Here is a 17749-nt window from a genome sequence, read left to right on the forward strand (position 1 = left end):
AATCCGGACCTCCATATTCGTGCGTTTGACAATAGGAAGAAAAATACATACAGTGAACCAAATAAGAACTGTGACGCGACATTTTAACAAATATTTGCTATATTTCTGTAGTTTATTTAATATTTATTATTTTTTTATAAAACTATAGCTGATTCTTAGCAAAATTCTGCAAAATTTCACCAAAATTTCTAACTTTTTAATCAGCATTTTTAGAAAATTATTGGTATACTGTTTTGTGACCTATTAAATTTTGGTACAAAAAGTGCAGGTTTGAAGTAGCTAGGACTGTTGAATTTAGGCAGTTTTTTTGTTGATGGTGTTCCGTATTTTTTCCATACAAAGAATGTTCGACAATGTTTTATATGGAAAAAATGTGGTACACCGTCAACAAAAGAAATTGCCAAAAATCAACCGTGAGTCCTAACTACTTCGAATTTGCACTTTATTATACTAAAATTTATTGGGCTACAAAACTGCATACCAAAATATTCTATTTTATAACTAAAGCCACAAGCACAAAATTTGTTGAGTTTTTTTTTTAGTAAATTTACTACTACTCTTCTCTTTTCTCATTTTTGTTTGTATCAACTACGGTTGCCATGTGCAATTTTTCATTTGTACCATACGTATGTATGTATTTGTACTGAAAATCTCTAGTTAACTGCCAATTCTGAGTTAACTACGCATTGTGAAATTGGCCCTAAGAAATACTGAAATGCAGCAAGCTGAATTGTTTACGCCTGAATTTATCAGCTTTGGTTAGGTTGATTATTGAAGTTAAAAATTTATCATTTTAAAAGTACCTATGAGCATTTCCAATCTAGCGTCACGTTACACTTGTACTTGACCAAATTTAAAAAAAAAAATAAAAATTCAAAATTTTAAAAAGTTTTTTTCTAAAATTGGCATAGCAATTAAATGGCCCCTTATTCAACTGTTGGTAGTAAAAAATTTAAAGATATTAGTTAACATATGCGCTGGGATTTTAATGTCTTACTACACAGAGAAATTTACGTTTTCAAATTTGTATGGAACGTTTTATTTTTAAAAACGTTTTGACCTAGGTTTTGCACCTACAATATTTATTTTAGTTTTGAGAAAAAGACATCCTCAATTCATATTCTAAAATGTATATTTTAGTTTTTAAAATGAACATTTTCAAATCGATTTTTAAAGCGATCGTTTGATAATTGGAAACTCTCATATTCAGATGAGATTCTAAAATTTTTATGTTATATTCCAAAATATGCGTTTTCAAATATGATTTTGAATTTCTATTTTGATTAAAACACAAAGTCATTTTTATTTAAAACTATACATTGTCATACATTTATTGATATATGTACATACATATGTAGACATACTTACATATGTAGTAATTAGTTACAAAGCTTAATAACTGAGAGATATGTACATATTCTGGCTTTTCTCCCACGGGCCTTGATAATTTTGATTAAAGCTGGTTAGATCCTGTAATATACATAGAAAAATTTACAATTATTAAATAACGGATTAGAATTTGTTTTTGCAAGCAAGTCTTACCAAAGCTTTTCTCTAATCAAAAAAGGGTACCGTATCAGCAACGTTCCTTTCATAAAGTGGCGTAACGATATCATATTTCCGCATCTTTTGCTATTTATGTATGAATGTAGCTTGAATCATCTGCACAAAATTTTTCCGACAAATAATGCAAACAGATGAAAAGTATTTCAGTTTTATAAGTAGCTTTGAAAATTGTAATACTAAACGTTTTCGTTTTAAACCATTGTCATGTTTAATTGACTGAAACGAAATTTTCATTTTTATTTTAAAAGTGTTTCGTTTTACTTTTCTGGTTGGAAATTTTGTCGCACTACAATTTGTAGGAACAATATTCCAAAACGTTTCATTTTAGTTTTAAAAAGGCACATTTTTGGCGTAATTTTTTTCATTTCAAATGTTCTCCTCAGTCAAAAGACAAAATATGATATAATGTTCGTTCTTATTTTCCGAAGATTACGTTTTAAAGTCTGTTATACAAGTAGTGTATTTTTAATTTTGCATGAATTAAAATTGTTCCAAAAATGTTTGTTTTACAATTTGTTTTGAATACTTGGGTGTTACATGAATCATTTTCTCTGTGTACGTTTCAACTAAATATGTCAAATGTGAAACAAATCAGAGCGTAAATACTATCTCGAACGTGGTGCCACCTAACGATACCATTTTTTGCAAAACTGTTTCTGCTTACATAACCAATAGAAACTATAAAAACGGCAAAATCGGCATATAAATGAGTTAGATTTAGGACTTTTTTTCGCGGTAGACTTTTCGCTGGAACCGCCCAAATGTGTATCTTCTTAATTTTTTTTTTTTGGAACTACTATAATTGTTGGAGGAGGTTCTTTTATTTTTGCATATGCCATGAGGCGGCCGCACAAATAATTTTGAGAAAAATAACTGATCATGTTCCGAGGTAATTCGTCTATGTATCTGTTAAAAAGCTTTTTTCTATCCAAAAGGATTCAACCAAACCGGGGACAATGTAAGTACCCAGCAGGAAATAGCGTCCCCAATGGAGCGCCTCTTGCAACAGCGATCTCCCACTACTGTTTTGATACTTGCAAGTTTTTTGCGTTTTGGTACTCCTGTGGATATTTTGCTCTCTGAGAGTGAATGCTAGCAAATTCTCAGAATTTTCGCTGCGGGATAATATTGACTAAAGAATACGAGATAAATGTGTATCGAATAAAAATGTGTTCTGATGTTGCGAACCACATAAAATTAGTTTTCACCAATACACATGCAATTACAACATATATTATTTTCATTTTTATTCAAATAAAATCAGCTTCATTTAAAATTAGTCCATCTAGAGTTATATTAAAGTGAGATTAGGAAATATAAACAAACATAAATTACTACAAAAAAATGCACGTTCTTAATCTTTGTACGCAAGCTTTAATAGCACAAGTTTACACGAGTGGCCAAAATAATAGATACTCCACATTTTGAAGAGTTTAGACTCTTTTCCTCTTGCTTTTTTATGTTCAATATTTTTTTAATGTATACATGGCTAATTATATAAAAACCACATATTTACTTAAATCCAAATTTCAAACTTAGTGTGATCACAGACTAAAAAAAATTGCGAATTTATATTAAAATTTTTTTTATTAGAATTTCTATAAAAATGTTTGGTATGCAGTTCTATAGCCTTCTAACATTTAGTGCAAGTGGGATGATGCGAAGAAATCCCGTTGACTTTTGATATTTTGCTTGCTGGCTGTATTGTGCATTTTCTTCCATATAAGCAAATTGAATCGAACATGCTTTGTATGGAAGGGAATCTATAACACCATCAGCGAAAAATCAAGAGGATTTATATTATTTTACATACTAAACTTTTAAATTTTGGTGTAATTTTGTTGAATTTATCTAGTTTTTTCAAAAATAATGAATTTTGAGAAAATTAATGAACATTAAACAAACGAATCATAAATAATAAAACGAATCAAAATGTCGAGCTTCTATTATATGGGCCATAGGTGTACATATTGCCATTTATGTAATATTGAATATAAGTAAAGCTAGATAATTAATGTCACTCACTATCACTTGTGTTGTGTATTCATTGATGCGTAGATAAATAATTGCAAATATTAAATAACTTACAATAGATACTTATATAATATGTATAGTAAAAAATCTCAAAAGCATTCAAAAATACTACCTGCATAATTGTAGAACTGAAAAAGTTTTTAACACATTGCGTTATTGGAGAAACCGAACAAGTAAAGGTAGATGTTTTGCGTATCCGAAATGGAATTTCTTTTTTTGAAATTTAGGAATGTGGAAAACTGCAAGTATTATCAAGTGTTTTGAATTACAAAAGAAAATGCATGCAGACAAATATGAATGAATGTACATACATCAGGGTGGTCCAAAAATGCATGTGACAAAATACTAGCGTATTTTCATGGATCGCCCATCGTATTTTTTAGGTTTTCAGGCCTCCTATAAATAATAGTTAATAATAGAAAATGGTTAAATAAACAATGGGGTATTGTTACTGGAAGTCTCCTGCAGAAAAATAAAGTTTTCCGATCGAAAAATATTGATTTTCAAGAATTCTATACCATTTCTACGAAAACTTGTTTTTCCACATATAAAATACATGGAAAACTTTGAGCGCATTCCTAGGGGGTAAGGGCATTAAAATTTCGCCTTTAATTTTTTGGACCACCTTGATGTACATACATATGTACATATGTATATTGAATATTATACATTATCGCATTGATTAAAAAAATCATTAATAGTACTAAGAATAATGTAAAATTCGGCAGCCAATCTAATACACAATCTATCAATATTAAAAACCCAACCCATGAGCGAATGCAATTGTCAAAGAGAAATTCAAACACCATACTTTTTACCTACTTAAACATATGTAGATACTTTATGTACATTCGCAGAGACTTTTAAATGAAAGATAACAGATATTGCAGCATGAAAATGTTTAGTCACTTAATCGCATACGTATTTATACTCATTAACATCCATATACTATGTATGTATAAACCATCAATTATGTATGAATATCCCTGACAATTTAACGATTTAGGCTTCTATTGCAGAGAAAAAACAGAATTCAATAAATAAAACGAAAATGTTTGAAAAAATAAAATTTACTTTATTGAAAGCCTGCCTTTTGAAAAAACTTGGTAATTCGTTTGAGAGGAGTACGGCGCTCATACCCACATAAATGGCGCATGACGACATAGCCGAAGCGAGATGAAGCAAAGCCGATGTAGTTATTGGATCGAATGCAAATTCGAGGCACTCGTGCTGGGAAGCTCAGACATCAACGCGAGGGGTGAGTCTTTTTTTGATTATATTCTAAGTGAAAACTCAGGTATCTGTAATAGAGAAAATGAGCCCAACTTTAGCATTGCGACCAAGCAAGTGATCTTGGCCTTACCCCCAGCCTCGTCTTCTGTAATATCCCGCATTTACGATTGAATGGTTCTTGATGATCGCTCCTTCTCGGATCATATATTCAGTTTTCTCTGCACGAAGATCGTTCTAAAACTATCCCCTTTAGAAATTTTAGGAGAACAATTGTGACCCCTATAACAAAAAGCTGCGGGAACTACTCCCAGAGGCCCTCAGGAGAGCTTAAGCACCGAAAGCTCGATTGATGATGTTATGGAAAAGTTTACAGCCTGTAAGAGCGCCATCGATAATGGTGGACGATGACACTCTCGAAACCCAGGGTGTTTCGAAAACCAGGAAGAGAACCCCAAACCCACCCCTTGTGTGCGCTAATGAATTTATGTGAACAACATTTTCGAAACAGATTATTAGTTTAGGACAGGGGCGCACCCAGGAATATATTTTGGGAGGGGTTTATACTTCTGAAAATTCGCTTCAGATAAAATGATTATTAAAGTACATTTATGCAAGTTTTATGTACAGTGTGTAATAAATAAATAAACTTTTTGAAGGGGTAGGTTATCAATTCGTCGGAATAGTATGCTAACGCATAACTTTGAACCACGTGAACCGATTTCAATAATTCTTTTTTTTTTTATCGGAAAGATGGTATCTCAAGGGTCTTCCCGTAATTTGAAATTACTTGTTTAATATAAAGTTCTATAAACACCAGATGCGCTCAACTTGCAAAAGTAATAAAAAAATAAAAAAAAAGAGTTTTAATGTTCATTTTCCTCGATATCTGGTTTCTGGTTTTCGAATGAGATGGTGATTTTTTACGATTGCCTAATTTTTTTAATATTTATAATTAAGTGAACTTGAATTTTTGTTATGTAGGCAATTTTGGTGGAACGAATTCGAAGTGGGCAAACTAAATCTTCGAATCCTTGTTAAGGACATATCAGTTGTAAACTCTTTTAGGCTCAGTAAGTGAGTATGCATTGCATATTTTTAGGTTTCATTCGCAGTTAAACTTTTAAGAGCTCTCAAAAAAAAACGAAAAATTCATATAAAATGGCGCACAAGAAATGGAATAGGAATTTTCCTCTATCAAAATATCTTAAATCAATTTGCGTCTCTCAAGAAAAAAATGCTCGTTTATTTATATCTTCAAGAAAATTTACAGCAAAAGCAAAGTGCTTTATAATAAAAAATATTTCTTGTGATTTTTCTTGAGAGCTTGCTTTGGGATACAGTTTGTATTTCAGGTTATTAGCTTTAGGGGGGGGAGGGTTTGAACCCCAAAACCCACCCCTTGTGTACGCTAATGGTTTAGGAGCTTTTTTGAATAACTAGATTTGACCCAAACAGGGCAAGTGATTAAAAAGGAGCGTTTTGATTGTTCCTAGAAAATTATATTGATCTCAAAATAGAAGAATTCATTTTTAAACGTGTATTATTCTTATAGGAAAAATGGAGGCTCGATCCCCGACCTCTTAGAATTATCGTAGAGGGGGGATTCATGGAGGATACTTAGATCGCATTTCATGATTTTTTCTACATGGTCTAATGTACATATAACATGAACAGAAAACGTGATCAGAATTCGAAATAAATTTTTGCTTCAAATATCCAGTATATAAAATGGAATACTAAAAAATGTTTCAAGGCCATACGACTAATTTAATATTCTGTTTCTCTAGGCTTTAAAATACTTGCTTGGTTTGTGTCACAAAACCACAAGTGCATTAACCGCAAAGACAAACTGTAGCCAGTGCTACATATATATGTACATATGTACATACATATACTCCATTCCACACATTAATGACAGAGTATAAAAGCATATCACATTTCGAAATATGTTCAGAGATATTAGCTTGTTAAATCTTGCAAATTGTTGCATGTTGCTGTTATATATTCAATAATGGATTCCGTAGACTTTGGGCAAGTTTTTTGGGGGCCTAATGCTTTATTTCGCGCGGTTGGATACGACTTTCAACGGTTGCCACGGCCTTATTGGCGACAGATACTTATGAAAGCAGTTCTTGTATTTATGATCCTCAGCGCCATATGTATCCGCATCTATATGTTTATGTCACTGCGAGAGCTTGTCATAAGAGATGACATTCTGAACAGTTTCCGTTTAGGCGCCTTCATCGCCTATGGTATCGATTCAAACGTGAAGTTTGCATATTTTATTTTTAATGCACACCGTTTACGCCAAATTTACGACTTCTTAGCAGCAGAGTATCCACAAACAGCCAGTGAGCAAAAATTATATAAAATTGATATATACGGTTTTCAAAGGGCACCTGTCATGATTTGTGCTTATATGGCCGTTGTTGCATCGATAATGCTTAGCCCGCTGTTGCAATCAATTGTCACGTATATTATTGATATATATCGTTTTGGTTATGATGCAGCAGAATATCCATATTTGCATCCAATACCAATGCCATACAACTTCGACTATTGTACGCCACGTTATTACATACCCGTTTATATGGTGGAGTCTTTAAATGGTCACTTTAGTTCCACAACTAACTTGGGTACCGATTTATTTATAAGCATATTTTCGGGTCAATTATGTATGCAGTTGGAATACTTGGGCTACTCTCTTGAGACTTATCAACCAAGTATGGAGAAATCAGAGGAAGACTGTGATTTCCTAAGGAAGTGGATTAGAAAACATCAACTAATGCTTGGGTGAGTGTAATTTTCCTATGTAGGTACTGTTTTATTTAACTATTTATCCTTTTATTCAACAATTTTATTGAGGCCGTTTTTAATTAAAATTTTTGCGGAAAAAACAATAATTTTGTTTGAATATTTAAATTCGAAATTTGCAATTGTATCCCGATTAAAATGAGTGAAGTACACAAAAATAATTAAAAACACTATTGCTGTTTTATTGACGAATGGATTTTATTCAAAGAATGGCTGCTTAAAGAAGAAGAGTATACAAAGTATGTTTGAAAATCATTTTAGTTTGGAAGAAAGTGCCTGAAAAGAACTGGCACTTTGTGACACCAAAATGCCAACTTACTTCTCTGCAAATTTATTGATATTACCTGATTCGTCTTTCTCGTGTTGTCTTGCATTATGCTGTTGCAATAGCGGACGATCATGCAACTTTCCAGGCCGTTTTTTTGACAAGTGCCTTTCGCAGTGGTCCCCTGAACAATTTCTGATGTTTTCACAACTTCTTTTCGCAAAAAGCAAATTATAGCTCTTTCAAATTTTGCTGCGTCTTCCATGGTTACAAAAACAGTGCTATGAAAACGCGTCTGTATCACTCGAACACGTAAATCAGACTGGACGATATTGCACTAGATAGTTGCATAAACATGTCAAGACTTGTCGCTCAATAACATTGCCCATGATTCAATAATACAAGGTTGTGTAATTTGTGACAGCTAAAATTTGACACTCCTTTATCTAGATTTGTATTTTGGAAGTAGGAGAAAGGGGAAGAATGTGATCGCATTTTGCGAAAACGGTAGTAGAAAGGTACTAAAAAAGTGCGCAAAGTATACAATTAGAAGTAAAATGTGTATAATTAATTCTATGTGAATTTGCAATATATTTCGTGTTTTAATGGAAATACTAAACAATACATACAAATATGCATTTTTGATTTCAGTTATTCGTCATTTGCTGGAAGAAATCTAGAATACCGACCGTTCAGCTATGCAAAAATGAAAAATGCAGATCAATAGAACTTTTTTGTTCATTTCAACCATGCCAAAATTATTTGGCGCAAGTAAAAAATGAAGAGGTTGTAGAAGGTTAGAGTTCAGTTTTTAGATATTTTAAATATTAATATCTTATGAACTTTATAACCGATTAAAAAGCTAATAGCGTCACCATAAAGGTAATTAATTTGTTCTTCAGCTGATGTACATAATTTATAGCCTTTTGTATTTTGAAACCAAAACCACTAGAAAACGAACAAATATTATTTTTTCATGAAATAACCTTTTTGAAAAAAACTGCATAATTAATGGTAAAGAATTTTATATTATTTAGAAAGTACAAGTTATTATCTTTAATTCGATATTACATATTTTATCATGATCTACTTTTGGGTTTCAACAATTTAGTGATACTAAAAAATACAAATAAACCTTTTATGTCTTCTTTATTTATTACCTGCGCCAAATAAATTTGGTATCGTTGAAATCAGCGTAAAAAGTTCTATCAATCGGCATTTTTGGTTATTTTATAGCTAAACGGTCGCTATTCTACACTTGTTCTAGAAAATTACGCAAACGAATATTTAGTATGAAGAATTTTTGGTTTTACTACTAATATCACTAGAAACTATAGAGTAAGCAACATTCTGCACAAGTAAAGGAGCCGATTTTATGTGTGGGAGCGAGAAGACTGTTTTATTACAAAACCTTTCTATTATTGAATCATGAACATTGCCTATAAGTTCTTCGTAATTTAAATATAGCCCAATTCCCAGAACTTTACAAACATCCCTCGTACATACCCAGTACGGAAAGAAAACAGTTTAAATATCGATGTTCAACCAGTTTTTTATCTACATACCTACTAGTTGAAGATCTGACTTTCTTCCTTGACTTTAACATGGCGTTGTCCCAGACATCAGCCAATTATCCGACTCTGCATTTGATTTCAACTACTTTAAAATGCATTTGGCTTAAATACGCTTCGTTCTGCACTACACAGATGCTGTTTCATAATTAAGAAAGACCGAATATAAAAATTTAAATTGAAATATTCCGCCTAATGAGATTTAAACCTGGACACTCTTGGCCGCAATCAATTGTAACAAGCATCTTTGCGCACTCAGCTACAGGCACAACATGTATGTATGTACTAAGTGTGTTTTCAAATGTTCAGTTTGAATTGTGTGCAAGCATCAAGTCGATTGTCCGACTCTGCATTTGATTTCAATTACTTTAAAATGTATTTGGGTTAAAGCACTTCAATTAAAGTCAGTATGTTTCTTTTGCAGATGTCTTAATTGCCCAAAGTTAGATGTTTTTTCAACTAATATAGAATTATTTACAAAGCCTCAATGAGGCTGCTAGGTGATTATGCATCAATTTGAAATTAGTTGCTACATAACTAGAGAAAAAATTATTTTTTTCTGAGGTAATTGGTTGAGCTGTGCCGTACTGAGTACGTACATACAAATGTACATATACAAGCATAGGCGTCGAGGGATAATATTTGGCTTACAAACCATATGTTTAGCAGTACGCATTCAGTACGAAGTATAACCAAGAAAACGTCAAAGCTTCAGAATTAGAACTTTGCAGGCATCCATTTACAAGCATCTTTCGAAAATATAGTTCTAAATTTTTAAATCGAAGATATAACCGTTTTTTTGGTCATTAATTAGAAATTTCTTTTTCACTTTATGGCTGAAAACTGGACTCTCCCGTACAATAAAGAACGGTTGGTCATCGTATTTAAAGCAAACTAACTAAAAAAATTCAAATAGATTCTTTGGCATTGCTGATGAAGATATGTAAACTAATTCAGTAAACATAGATCTACAAAAATAAGGCCAAATAAATAATTAAACTGTAGTTTGTGTCAAATGAAAAGATGTTTATATTTGTTTTTAATTCGCAATTTCTTTTTTAATGTTTTGCAGTCTCTGTGCAGATCTAGATGAAGTTTTTGGTACAACCCTTCTGTGTAAATTAATAACAAACTGCACCTACTTTTGCATAATTGTTGCTCAGCTCATGCTCGAAGGTTATGGTTATGGTTTTCTTAATTTTGGAAGCTTCTTTTTCCTTACTGTTGCCCAATTTTTTATGGTATGCCAATACGGGCAGAATCTGATTACAATAGTAAGTATCTCAAAAACCTTAAATTTAAATACAGTATTTATGTATGCAACTTGTTAAAAATTTAGCGACACTTATTCGATAAGTCTTAGTATGACTTACAGTAGCACAGTCCAGCAATCACATGAAGTTTTTTTTTTTTTAATATTCGCAATGTTTTTATACCCGCACGTACTTGAGCATGAAGGTAATATTATTACTTTCCAACAGGCTTAAAGAATCGAGATAGATATAGACATACTTATATTCATGTACTGAAAAAAGTCGTCCGTCCATTTGCCGAACAAATATTGAGATATATCAACGAAATTGGATGTGTAGGTTGCGCTTTACCCATGGTAGGTTCGTATTGAAAATGGGCGGAATCGGACAGTAACCACGTCCTCCTCCCCTATAACGGCAATTTCGAAAAATTCGAAAACTGCGATATTTCCGTAAATACTGGCTCCGTTAATTATATTTTCGGCATAAAATAAGCCAATTAAAAATGTTTGGAAAATGTTTGTGGCCCCGTTCTCTTGGATGAAATGTCTCAGAAGCCGCTTTAAGATATCTGTTGAGCATTATTTCAAATTGGGCAATTACCACGCCCACCTCCAATATAACGGTAATCACACTTAAAATCGCAAATTTATAGTAATAACAATATCTTAATAAAAAATACGATTATTTAAGATTTTTGGGAAAAGGGTGTAGTATCGCCCACTTGTGATCACGTACATATGTCAGTGTGATGACCGCTGTATCGTCTTTTACCAAACATGATTCAATTAATTCATTAAAATTAACTCAGAATATTATCGAAAATATTTGTATATAGAAAACGACCCTTCTGATTATATTGTAACGGTAGTTTTATAGGTCCGACGGGTACATAAAGTTCTGTTTCGCCTGAACTTATATATATATACTTACTTCTTAACTTGTTACATATCTCGTATGAAAGATAAACGCATTAATTTTGGTATTTATTCTAAAGATTGATGTTGATAACACTCGCTGATGTTTAACAAAAATTCCATTGATTGTAGAGCGAACATCTGTCATTTTCGGCTTACAAAAACCGCTGGTACAATGGTTCGAAGGCGTACAAAAAAATGATATTAACGATAATTACGCGTGCGCAAACTCCGGCCAATTTGACTGCAAAAGGATTTCAACCCATCTCGCTGCTAACCTTTCAAATTGTAAGGACCTACACTTTTTTTTATTATGCGTGCTTTTGTATTTTGCTTACTCGATTATATTTACTTGCTTATGTATATATTTATTTTTACAGGTAATGTCCGTGACTTATCGTGTATTTGCCGTGTTGCAGCAGGTCTTTGATTAACTTCGTGCAAACGTTTACTACACTGCTCAACTACAAAAAATTTATTTTATTAAGTATAAATTAATTATTTATGAGCACACAGAAATGAAGAAAATACAAAAGTACACAACTAAACACCTATAAAAATATTGCAAGGAAATGTAAGTGGCCGAGGCGTAAGTATGTATGTACATAAGACTCTCACAAATAACCAAAGTTCTTTTCTTTAACGCATACTAATTTTACTGGTTTTATATTAAAAACTATCCGAATAAAATTTTAAGCAAATTGGACCACGGCAACCCATGCCGACTTGCGGTCAATGTTATCAGAATATGCTTTGTGCAGTTTGCGTGTTTTGTTAATTTACACATTTTTTTCTGTATAAGACGGTATTACTATACAGCGTGGCGACGAATAACTGTTACCCCAGTTTTTTTGAAAAATTAAAGGGTCCTTTATAGATTTAGCGATTAAAGTATTTTATTTTTAATTTTCCACAGATTTTACTTTAGTTGTATTAATTAGTTATTAAATTTTAATCCTTATTTACATTTACCAGCAGTTTAAACTTTGAGAGAAAAGTTCATTTGGCACGCAAGTCTTTTTCAGGTGTATTTTTTCTTAGGCTTTGTATAAAAAAAATACAAAAAAAGAAAAAACTGTATAAGGCTGGTCGAATGAATGGCCGTCCTAGTCACCAATTCCGAGTCTATTCGATTTTTGTGTATGAGGCCTTATGTTGGACAAAAGGGGGAGTATAAGGGACTAAAAATGAAGAAAATTACCTTATGGTTACAGAAGATATGGATTAAATTAACCGACGAAGGCATGCGTGCCAAATGAACTTTTCTCTCAAAGTTTACACTGCTGGCAAATGTAAATAAGGGTTAAAATATAAAAACTAATTAATACAACTGAAGTAAAATCTGTGGAAAATTAACAATAAAATACTTTTTTCGCAAAATCTATAAAGGACCCTTTTATTTCTCAAAAAAAATCTGGGTAACAGTTATTCGTCGCCACGCTGTACTCCCGACAGTATTAGAACATAATATTTAGTAAATCTCCGCTTTTAGTTTTTTTACTAGGAAAGAAGGATATTAAGTTATAGTATATTTCCAAAATTTTACACAAAATATGGTTATATGGGAATCAGTTGAAAGAAGAATTCTAAACAAGATCAAATTATAACTTTTGTTTTCAATTATCCTCTTGCAATATGCCGGCCGCTGTGGTGTAGTGGTAAGCAGTGCGCGCTTCCACTCCGCTGCGCCTGGGTTCAAACCCTGGTCAAAGCGACATCGAAAAAAAAATATAGAAAAAAGGTTTTTTTCTTAACAGCGGCGGTCCCTCGGCAGACAATGGCAAACCTCGGAGTGTATTTCTGCCATGAAAAACAGTTCTAATAAAAATACAATCGCCGTTCGGAGTCGGCGTAAAACTGTAGGTCCCTCCGCTTTGTGTGACAACTTCAAGGCGCACGCCACAAATCGGAGGAGAAGCTCGCCAAACACTAACATATGTGTAAGCGCCTATTATTATAATATGTAAAAAAATGTCCCTTAAAAATATTATCTTTGAAGATTTGAAATTTTGAATGCATTTTGAAGAATCTTAGTTCAATTAAAATCCTATGAATATGTATATGGATGTTAAAGGATACAATTTTTAAAGAATATTTTTCAAATGCTTTAATTAATACTTCCACATTTGTTTCTTAATCAACCTGAGATGACATGTCAAACAAACACTATACCACTTTATTTTGTTTATTTAATATTATAAAAGGCATTTTTTTAAGGAGGAAAATAATTTGTTATACATATACATTAGACTGCATCACCAAAATATGTTGCGTTTTTTATGCCGGGATTACAAAATTTATTATATATTAAGACGCCGTCCACCAAAATATTTCGGAAAAATATTAAGATTTACGTGAGCTGCACCGATTTGAAAATACCTCCAAAAATGGAGGTTTTTATTAATAAAAATAGTTTCTTAAAGAACTTTTTGAAAAAAATCCCCTCAGAAAAACTAAAAATATTTTCAACAAAATCGTAATATTCAGATTTTTGATGCTGTTTTTTTAACTTTTTTCAAAGACTACTCTGATTTAGACGTATGTGGTCTCAGTAGAAAGGCATTTTCCCACTCTTTTTATTTCTGTGCACAAAAAAGCTCATTCACGTCCCAATTTTTTTTTTTTTTTTTTCAAATACCAACACATCTTAATGCAACTTGAAATAACGCTCGTTCGTCCTACCTTTCTCTTCCATCCTTTGAATGAGTTTATTAGCAAATAAATAAAAAGGCTGAGAAAATACCTTGCCAATGATACCTCACAAGTCTAAATCGGAAGAGTTTACGTTCAGTTATTCAAGTTTTTCTTATACCAATCTTTGGAAAAAGTTAAAAAACAGCATCAAAAATCTCATTATTACGATTCCGTACAATTTTTATTTTTTTATTATTTTTTTTTTTATGTTTATGTAAGTTTTTTAGGCTTAAACCGTTTTGTCGTTTGAGGGGATTTTTTTTCAAAAAACCATTATTAAGAAACCATTTTTATTTATATAGTGAAGAAAGTGATGATAATGCAGAAATTTTAACTGAAGATAAAACTCAAAACAATATTCTCTGTGTTATATGCCATGGCGGAATTATACCAGGTGAAATAATATCAGAGTGAGTAGAAAGATTTTGACACTGCCTTAATTGAAAACATGCTTATAAATGTGACTATAAGACAGCCGAATGTCAGAAAATAAAGCGAGAAAGCTGGTTTATTACTTCACCTGTTTATTGCGCCATTCATGAGAGTAGGTAAAATGTTACATATTTTTACATCATTACTTCGTACCACATGTTCGCTTCGTCTTCGTAAACGAAATCCACTGCAGTAAATCTGGACTACGACAAACTCCAGAACAGCTCAAAATGTGTTAATCGGTTAAAACCATTCCCAGAATAAAACTTTCAAAATCCCACGACAGCCCGTTCCTAGGGTTGCAAATCACAATGAGACTATCGATGTTTGAGGAATCGATGTTTCGAAAAATTACATCGATGGTAGCTCGATGTATCGAATTAAAGTATCGATGTTTTTACCAATGTTTTAAGGAAAGCTTGCTATTTTTTTTAGAATATTTCACACAATTTTAAATTGGATTTATATTGTTTTTGTTAAAGAATGAACTAAATTTTTATAAAAAAAATCTAAAATTAAATACGAAAAAAATGTATTGTTAAAACTTGTGGTGGGTTTTTATTTTGAAACGATGTTTAGTTTTAATGTAAATGTATTAAAATTTAGTTAGTACTACACACGGTCCGCCCGCTTTTCATTCGATGGCGAGCTAGTCGGCGATTCGATACGAATTAAACTATTTCTTACTTATACACACATGAACATTTATTAAATGGAATTTCTCGACACATCGATGTTTCTTTACATCCCTACCCGTTTCACGCAAGGGAATGACTCTGGTGTTTCCCCACCAAGGGCTGTTGTTTCTGCGACATAACCTCCGTTTGGATCGGCGAACCTTATCTATCGTTTCTCGCCCTTCCACTCCGTATCAGAAGCACCTTCATCCGAACTCCACTTCGGTGAGGTGCAACACTTGCAACGGATGGAATCAACTAACAACCTGCTCTTGCCCTAGGTCACATAGGGAATGGATCCCAATGTTTGTGGCCACATATTGCTGAAGCTTTACGGCACCACGCGCCCACGCGGCCCCGTTATAGCGTAACACACGAGTACGAACCAGCACCCCGGCTCCTCTTCACATGCCCACTCAGCTAACACCACCTACATACATAAGTGAAAATAATGCTACTCATACGGCAAGTATGTCCGCTATTTTCTTTTCTTTTGTTTTTGATGTTAGTCGGAAATTTGGCTTGGTCCCAGGCCCTGCGGAATGGTAGTGCGAACTTCTAACCACAGCGACCTTCGTCTACAATCTGGTATTTTTATCAGAGCTTTTGCGGTTGGTCAAAATTTATTATGGATGGTTTTTTTTTCAACCTGTGATTAAATTGGAAATTTTAACTGACGCAACATTTCATTTGCACTAATTTCGCTGGCCTTCTTTCAATTAGAACTCGTTGTGAAAAGGGGACTACCTTTATTTATGTTCATAGTATGGGTATTCGTTTAAACGCGTAAATTTTCAAAATGCCTACGTTTTATGTAGATATTCTTCTGCAAAGCTCACCTTATACTTGGTTTTTTTTATTAATGCAGGGTCTCCACCTTGCAATTCTGCAATATAATTCATGCTCCCGAAGAACGTTTCGTGTATAATGAAACTTTACATATAATCTTTTGTTGTTTTACTTGGAGCGACTATTCGTCGAGCTTTTAAAAAAATTTGAATTTTTTCTTGTTATTTTCTTTTTAGCTTTTTGCGATAGAAAACTGACGAGATTATAAATCTGTGTACTAATGTTCAAACCCATTTTCAGCTTTGTCAGGTTTTTATACAGATGCTGCGGAAGTAAAGACACACCGATTATTCGTTTGAACCACTGTATGGAAATATTTTCAAAATGCGTGAAAGAAAAAATATAAATTTTTCAAAATAGCAGTCTTGTGTAATGAGCAAGGATCACACAATTTGGTTGTCAAGAAATTTTTATGGAGAATGAGTTCAGCCATGATTCAAGAATTAAAGGTTTGCCCATTAGTGACATTCGAGTTTTGACTGACACTCCCTTAGCTCCCTTACAAAAGCTTTGCACACACACACGAAAGGTTTTGAGCAAACCTTTTATTATCGAATCATGGCGTTCAGCTCAATAAAAAACAAAAAAATAAAAAAAAACAAGCCCACTCTGTAACTTTCAAAATTTACCAATCTGTGCTAATGTACAAGTCGTGTGATCTCTGCTTAAGAGTTTTCTTTTCACATTAGTAAAAAACAGCCTTAATTATTATTCAATAATTTAATGTAACTAAATAACTTATCGTTCGCTGTTTCTGTTTTTTTTTTATTCTAAAATTTTGTCCAGAAAATATAGCAGCATGTAAAGATGTCAAAAATATAAAACAAAATATGTAAAAAAGGAGCATGAAGAAGAAAAAGTAGAACGGAAATAGTATGACTTTTTGTACATACTCACTAACTGATGCGTGCAAAATGCAATCGAACCCGTCAAGTCACTTACTGCGACATGTTGGCCTATTTATTTAAGGAGGCCATAATATAACCAAAAGATTGCTGCGGTGCGTATTTACATGCAAGGAAATATGTATGTATACCAACAAAAACAATGTGCATATTGAGCAGTAAATACCTAACTATACCAAAATACTAACAAAATCATCTTTTTTAAAGTACCGACTGTGGTCCGATTTGTTGTCGGCAACAAATGCAGATATTCATTCATTCACTTACACCCACGTTTGACAACCTTAAATATACCTTCGTATGTAACAAGTTGTTTATTCTTCTCCGGTACTCACTTTCACACGCCCACAGAGCACACACAGCATATGTATGTACATTCATACAGTGGTCGAGAAAATTATAGCCGCACCACATTTTGACAAGTTTTAACATATTATTTGTTTTGTAATTTAATTTGGGTTATTTTTTATAAAAATATAGTTCAGTCTTTAACATAAAATTCAACAAACTTTCGTAAGAATTTCAACTTTTTTTAATTA

At 32.6% G+C, this 17749-nt stretch overlaps 1 protein-coding gene across 1 annotated transcript; it reads left to right on the forward strand.

Moving 5' to 3' along the window:
- The first annotated feature begins 6844 nt into the window (after positions 1-6844).
- Positions 6845-12227, forward strand: LOC118736442 (odorant receptor 49a). Its single transcript, XM_036466536.1, has 4 exons — positions 6845-7626; positions 10556-10757; positions 11786-11941; positions 12034-12227. The coding sequence occupies exons 1-4, from the start codon at positions 6845-6847 to the stop codon at positions 12085-12087; spliced, it is 1194 nt and encodes a 397-aa protein (XP_036322429.1). The 3' UTR covers positions 12088-12227.
- The last annotated feature ends 5522 nt before the right edge of the window (positions 12228-17749 follow it).

This window comes from Rhagoletis pomonella, unplaced genomic scaffold (assembly GCF_013731165.1).
Source record: "Rhagoletis pomonella isolate Grant_MI unplaced genomic scaffold, Rhpom_1.0 Rhpom_scaffold_00003, whole genome shotgun sequence".
NCBI classification, from domain to species: Eukaryota; Metazoa; Arthropoda; class Insecta; order Diptera; family Tephritidae; genus Rhagoletis; species Rhagoletis pomonella.

Excerpts from the sequence above, each read along its gene's own strand:
- LOC118736442 (XM_036466536.1), top strand. The coding sequence starts at position 6,845 with ATGGATTCCGTAGACTTTGGGCAAGTTTTTTGGGGGCCTAATGCTTTA. Across the intron at positions 7,627-10,555 it reads AAACATCAACTAATGCTTGG|TCTCTGTGCAGATCTAGATG; the intron begins GTGAGTGTAATT and ends AATGTTTTGCAG. Across the intron at positions 11,942-12,033 it reads CGCTGCTAACCTTTCAAATT|GTAATGTCCGTGACTTATCG; the intron begins GTAAGGACCTAC and ends TTATTTTTACAG.